The sequence below is a fragment of the Miscanthus floridulus genome, chromosome 14 (assembly GCF_019320115.1).
Source record: "Miscanthus floridulus cultivar M001 chromosome 14, ASM1932011v1, whole genome shotgun sequence".
NCBI lineage: Eukaryota > Viridiplantae > Streptophyta > Magnoliopsida > Poales > Poaceae > Miscanthus > Miscanthus floridulus.
The window spans coordinates 67,025,159-67,031,957 of NC_089593.1; the positions used below are offsets into that span (position 1 = coordinate 67,025,159).

General features: G+C 60.5%; 1 protein-coding gene across 1 annotated transcript; it reads left to right on the top strand.

The window, feature by feature from the left end:
- The first annotated feature begins 1,403 nt into the window (after positions 1–1,403).
- LOC136503628 (uncharacterized) lies at positions 1,404–2,970 on the top strand. The gene is made up of 4 exons (XM_066498643.1): positions 1,404–1,577; positions 1,679–1,927; positions 2,171–2,304; positions 2,388–2,970. Exons 1-4 carry the CDS (start codon positions 1,404–1,406, stop codon positions 2,968–2,970), a joined length of 1,140 nt encoding a protein of 379 aa, XP_066354740.1.
- The last annotated feature ends 3,829 nt before the right edge of the window (positions 2,971–6,799 follow it).

Here is a 6,799-nt window from a genome sequence, read left to right on the forward strand (position 1 = left end):
GGGATCCCATTCAGAGACCTCCCTGTCAGTCTCGGACACGACTTAGGGCATCCCAAGCATTTGCTGGCTTGGGCCTCGGCCATGTATGGGCTCGCCCATAGTCATCCCTGACTCTATTTGTCCTGGGGTGGCTGTCGAGACCCTCGGGGGCCTAGCCTTCAAACCCCTGGACCATAATGGGCTCGGTGCCCAGTTCCTTAGTCTAAAAGGAATCAGGTGGGGGATATTCCCTTCCCATCGGCTGACGACGGTGGGTGCGCCTTTTGAGGTGATTCCTCGGGGAGACGGAATGGTGCCTGCCATTGCTGTGGTTGAATGCGACGCGACGTCTACGGATGGGACGTTACTGTGTGCGCGCGGTTAATAAGAAGAAGGTGGACGCGTGGGTGGTTTGGTCAGATCCGGATTAACTGCGCTAGATCTAAGGGAAACTTTGCCGAATTCGTCGCTCGTCCGTTTCGCCCTCTTCCCTCCCTCATAAATACGTGACGAGCCGCGCCCCGCCCCTCCTTACCTTTTCCACCTATGTTCGCCCTTTCTGCCCTCGAGCGGTTGCTAAGAACAGAGAAAGAGAGCGCCGGGGAGAAGAAGGGAGAAGGGGGAGGAAAGGAGAGAGAGAGAGGGATAGCGAGAGCACGCCTTACCATCATAGCCACATTCTCCACCGCACCAATGGCTGGCGGCACTGTTGTCATCTAGGCGGATCCTTGGGGTCCGTCCAACATGTCTGCGGCGACACTGCAGTCGCTTGTCGACGACGGTCTCCTCTGCTCGGTTACCGACCCCAACAGACCGGAGTGGATTGCTCCGGGGGGTGAGCCGGAGCTGAGGCCACACGATGGCTACATCATGAGCTTCGTGGCCTTCCACGAGCGCGGTCTCGGCTTGCCGGCGGACCGGTTCATGCGGGCGCTCCCACATTACTACGGCGTGGAGCTCCACAACTTCAACCCCAACTGCATTGCGCAGGCGGCCATCTTTGTCACCGTCTACGAGGGGTACCTGGGCATCGCCCCCCACTGGGAGTTGTGGCTCCACTTCTTTCGGGCAGGGCTCAACACCAAGCCAGCAGGCACGACGGGCATATGGAAGGCATTGAGGGCCGGCAACTGCACTCTCCAAGTGCGCCAAGACAGGCAGCCCTTCTACATCTCGGCCTAGCTCGCGTCGTCCAACCGCCGCTGGTACAACAACTGGTTCTACCTCTGTAATGATGATGGCGGGCTTCCCCCTATACCAGGCGGGTTGTGGAGAGCCAGCCGGAGAGGTGGAGGTACGGCGTCCCATTGGCTGATTAGCCCAAGCTGCAGCCACTCCTGAAGGCGCTGGAGAGGCTACACAGCCACGGCCTTACGGCGGCCGTGGTCGTGGCAGCCTTCCGCCGCCGGAGGGTGCTGCCACTGATGGCTCGGCGGCAGCGCCTGTTCAAGATGACACCAAGTGAGCCTATCGACGGCATCTGGTTGTCCACCGTCGCCCTTTCCAACGAGGAGATTCTACGTCGGGTGAGAAAGACGGTGGAGGGGCGGCAGAGGAGTAGAGATCTGACCCCGTTCCTGATGCGCCCGTTGCAGGGGGTACATCTCTCTAGTGAGTCATGCGTCGCTGTGGCCCCTGAGGCCTCCTTGCTCCTTACATTTTCAATCTGTTCCCTTATTCGCGTTTTCCATTCCTGCAGGGGATGAGGGATATGCGAGCCTCCCCGCTGCCCGTTCCCGAGGACGCAGAGCGGCGAGCAGAGAACAGGGCGCACGCCGAGGCGTACAAGGAGCGGAAGGACGTCGAGGAGGCAAGGCATAAGAGGAAGAGTCTCGAGCGCGATGAACTAGAGAAACGTCGCCGGCAACAGAGGCACGACGGTCTCTCGGTGGAGCCGTTTCTGTCATCGTCGTCGATGGATTCTTCGAGCGATGACGACGAGAGCGAGGTGGGGCGGGGTCCTCTGGACCATCTCCCTGACGTCAGGGAGATGCGCCCGGGGCATCGGCGAGCGGCCTGGCATCTCCAGGAGGAGGAGGAGAGGGCGCCTCAAGGCTGGCGATCGCTCGCCCTAGGGCCGAGGCCGACACGCCCGAGACACGGGCATTGGGGGAAGCGCGCTGTTAGCCCGGTGGGCTCGACGGCGGAGGTGTTGTGGGCGACGACGGGGGTGACCCAACCGCCTTCGTAGAGGGCCGAGGAGGCATTGGAGTCCGGCGAGGGCCGGCCGGTACCGGCGGACACGGGGGCTGTGCCACCGCCGCCACTACCGCCGTTGTCGAGGACGAGGGACGCGGTGCAGAAGCTATTGTGTCCCTGTTCAAGGTAAGTGTTTTGTCTATGGAGTTTGCAGCATCTCCCACTCATTCTTTGGTCGTATGCTGACCTCGTGAGTGTTTTGTCCTCAGCCGGAAGCATCAGGCGGAGGCGCCCGCCCTGGCACCACTTAAGGCGCTCAAGGTGAGCACTAGCTCCACCTCCCGATGGGTGGTGGACACACAGGCCGCCATACAGCGTGGTGCGGCGTCGGCCAGGGCTGGCCCGAAGGAGGCGGTCACCCAAGGAGAGGCTACCGAGGCGGCCAAGAAGCAGGCAGGGGAGGGGGCGCCTCTGCCCCGTGAGGCTAGGGCCCTCGAGTTAGGTGAATCCGAGGCGCCTTCAATTGCTGAGGCCACCGAGGGCGAGGTCAAAGCCCCGAGGACCTCTGAGGCCGAGGTGGCGAAGGCTGGGGCTTCTAGGGCTTCCAAAGCTGAGGTGGTGGACGCCGGGGCCCCCAGGACCACCGAGGCCAAGGTGGCGGATGCCGAGGCTCCTAGGACCACCGAGGCCGAGGTGGCGGAGGCTGGAGTTCATGGGACCACCGAGGCCGAGGCGACGGAGGCCGGCTTGGGCGCGGCGAAGCCGGCGGCCCAGAATACGGAGACGGAGGCGGGGCAAGCTTTGGTACCGCCCCCGATCCAAGACCCACCACCGTCGCAGGAGAGCGCCTAGGAGGTGGAGGTTCATTCAATCTCCTCCAATGATACTTCCTAGGGGAAGGAGGTGGCGGATGCCGAGGCGGCCAGCACCACGGAGCAGCAAGCTCTGACTTCTAGCGAGGGGAGCTCGGCCCTCGTTCGGGTACGACCCGAGCCTCGCGGGTGGGATTGCCCATGTGTCTTGTGGTAGAGCCGGGATGACCCTAAGGGGGAGCCTCTATTCACCCTCGAGGACATGGATGAGGGGAGGCGCTGGGGCTCCTTCGAGCAATTCCACCGGCTGGCGGAGCGGTCGCTGCGGATAGCGCTGTCCGTCGTGGCTGATGACCTGCCCGGCATTGCCCAGGTGCGCGCTTTCTTTCCTCGTGTTGTGTCATTTTTTCCCGAGTTTTCTCGCAGTGCTTGATGTTTATTCTACCTATCCAGGAGCTCGAGGCCCGGTCCCTCGAGAAGTCGATGTTCCTCCGGTGGGAGAGGGATGTCTGGGACCAGCTCCGGCAGCAAAAAGACCTGCTTGTCAATGCTAATGAGCTTCTGTCGGCGCAGAGCGCGGAGGTAGAGGACCTCTGCCTTCGCTGTGCTGACGTGAAGGCCTAGGCGGCCACGGCTCAGGAGCAAGCCGTCCCTTTGGCGGCGTGGATCAAGGAGTTGGAGGAGGAGCTGACCCGGGTGGCCGATGAGCGGGACACCTTCGGGTCCCAGGCCGAACAAGAGGCGGCATCTGCCAAGGCCATCATCGGTCAGCTGGAGGCAGAGCAGGACATGCACCGACTGACAAAAGGTGCCCTGGCGGAGGCTGTCATGGTGGCCGAGGCCTCCCGGGTCGAGGCCTTAGCCGGGAAGGAAAAGGCTGAGGGTGAGTCCTATTGAGCCGCACCCCTTGTTTTATTTGTTTTTCTTGCGTTCGACCCCTGACTCCCCGATGTGACATAGAGCTAGAGAGGGAGGCTTCTAGGGCGGCCGAGGCCTCTCGGGTTGAGGTCAAAAACTAGAGGGAGAAAGCCAAGGGTGAGTCTCATAGGCTTACGCCCCTATTCGGCTTGTTTTCTTTCATGCTTAACCCCATCCCGCCTGTCTTGACGTAGGGTTGGAGAAGGAGGTCACCCGGGCAGCCGAGGCCTCTGTCGCAGTGCAGGCAGTGCTCGAGGCCGAGATCCGGGAGCACAACGCGCTGCAGGACGCCGCCCGTACCACCTATGAGGCCCTGGAGGTCGGGAGGGGGGGGGGGGTCGAGTCGGGCAGCTCCCTCAGGAGCCGCTTGATCGCGTTGAGCGGCCAAGTCCGTGAGCGGCTCCAGGGGGTGCTGCACATGGGCGTCAAGCGCACCCTGGCAGTCGTCTCCTCGCACTACACCGGCATCGACCTCGAGCCCGTCAGCGATGGTTATGTCATGGCTGAGGATGACGAGAAGGCTAAGGAGGAGGTCATGAAGCTGGTGGAGGCGACCGAGGCCCCTGGCACGGCACTGGCCAGGTTGTTCGAAGAGGAGGTGGTTCCTCTTACGCTGATCGCCGACGCTGGCGACCCAGAGTTTTGACCCGGGCCAAAGGGGCCATGTAAATAGATTAGGACTTACATCATTGTACCATAACACTCGCGGTCATCGAGGCCTTTTAAAGTACTTGTGTGTATACGCTTTTTAATCGATTTTTATTGTATTTCCGAGCATCTGCCCTCTGTCTCGTCTTTGAACATATCTCTTACAAAAAACTTCCTCAGAGCCTAATCTGCCCTTCGAGCAAAAGGTGGTGAGGGAGTTGCCATAGCCCAGGGGCGTAGGCTGTCTCGCAGCTCGGCCGGCCTTTTGGCCCTGAGACAGACTTTCGGTCCTTAGGTTTTTTACAATCGATTTGTCAAAGTACGCGAGAGAGTTTGGCGTAGAATTTTTTTTTTCAAAAAATGATTTCGAAAAACGACTAAAAAACGGTGTCTGAGACTTAGGGGGGGTCACCCCTTCTAGCCCCCGAGGGAGGCTCGGTTCTGCAGAGGTAGAGCCAAGTCTTGTTCGAGCCCCGCGGTGGGCACCTCTGCAGAGGCAGAGCCGAGTCTCCCTTATAGCGTTATCGTAACGTCGATCCCCCATCGATGGGGGGGGGTTCTCGAAAAATTAGAACAACTAAAGAACGCTTCTTTATTGTATTTTGAGAAACAATGTATATAATGCTTGGAAATTTAAGGGTAGAAGCGACGTAGCTATTCTATGTTCCAAGCGTTGGTGAGGATTTCACCCTTCTCGTTGGCTAGCTTGTAGGTCCCGGGCTTTAGCACTTGGGTGACGATGTACGGCCCTTCCCATGGCGGGGTCAGCTTGTGGCGGCCCTTATTACTCTGCCTCAGTCTCAGCACCAGGTCGCCCACCTTCAGGTCTCAGCCTCGAATGCGCCGAGCTTGATAGCGTCGTAGGGCTTGCTGGTACTTGGCCGAGTGTAGCAGCGCAATGTCTCAGGCTTCCTCCAGTTGGTCGAGGGCGTCCTCGTGGGCAGTGTGGTTGCTTTGCTCGTTGTAGGCCTGTAGCCTCGGGGAACCATACTCCAAGTTAGTGGGGAGGATGGCCTCGGCTCCATAGACCAGGAAGAATGGTGTGAATCCCGTGGCTCGGCTCGGAGTGTTCCTCAGGCTCTAGATGATCGACGGGAGTTCGGCAAGCCATTTCTTGCCAGGTGGCCATGGATGGCCTTGCTAAAGACTCGAGGGCCAGGTGGCCCAGGTGAAGGGCTACGGTCCTCCCCATTGTCGTAGCGACCACCTCATTGTGGGTGGTAGCCTCGGGCAGGCCCATCATTGTTGTGGCGCCGCCACCTGCTGACCACATCATGGTCGCCTTGCACCTCGCGTCGGTCGCTGAGGCGGTCGTGCACTGAGGGGGCCTTGTTGGCTTTTGGTGCCCGGGCAGGCTCGGCATGAACCGAGGCCTCTCTATCCTGCCGAGGCGGTGCCGTGGGTAGTTCCGAGGCACCCCCGCACCATCGAGAGGCGGAGCTTTCGGCCTGCTGTACCGCGGTGGTCTCGAGGAGCTCTCGGAGCTCGCCGTGGACCCATCGCCCCTCCAAGGTAGAGGGCTTAGGCATTGTCCGGAGTAGCATCGCTGCTGCTGCGATGTTCTGGCTAGCGCGATTGGAGATAGGGGGTTGCTCGCCCCCTTCGTTGTTGTTGATGCGGTGGTTGACGTCGCGAGCCCTCCATCGGGCTACTCCGCCATCACCATGACCCCGCTGCTCTTACTCGAGAGTGTCTTAGAGCTACTACAGAAGGAGTCGGTCTTGTTCGACCTTGGCCTAAAGCTCGCGGAGCTGCTCCAGGTCTATGCGTCGAAGTTCCTTAGGGGCAGGGTTCTCGTTCTGGGCTGTCGGGGGCTCAACACGTGAAGGTGTGGCATCGCCTGCCCCTTCGTCCTCATCGCCCACGCTCGGCATCCTGAGCTCGACATTGAAGCACTCATGAGTGGGATCGTAAGTGCCTTCATCATCGGAGTCAGAGTAGCCAAAGCAGTAGTCGCTCACGGCCATGAAGCGACGCATGGCTTTAGGGTCATGAAGCCCGAAGAAGTTCGCTCCGGCCCATGCCTCATCCTCCTCTGAGGAGTCAGCGTGGGTGTGGGTTGAGGTTGTGCTAATGAGGTTGAGGGCAAAACGTTGGTGTCGTCGCTGGGCTCCACTCCACCAGAGTTGACTCCTTAGGAGGTGGCAGGGCAGAGCTTGATGACAGGGCATTGCTGCGTGCCACTGGCGTCTTTCCCTTGCCTAGGCTTAAGCTAGACAGGTCCCCAGCCAGGGACTCTGTACCAATAGCCGGGTGTGGGATACTGGCAGAGCACGGTGCGTCGCCCTGAGCTCACGCGGTGT

Coding starts and splice junctions, on each gene's coding strand:
- LOC136503628 (XM_066498643.1), top strand. CDS start 1,404: ATGGCTCGGCGGCAGCGCCTGTTCAAGATGACACCAAGTGAGCCTATC. Junction 1,578..1,678: donor TGATGCGCCCGTTGCAGGGG/GTACATCTCTCT, acceptor CCATTCCTGCAG/GGGATGAGGGATATGCGAGC. Junction 1,928..2,170: donor GCGATGACGACGAGAGCGAG/GTGGGGCGGGGT, acceptor CCGCCTTCGTAG/AGGGCCGAGGAGGCATTGGA.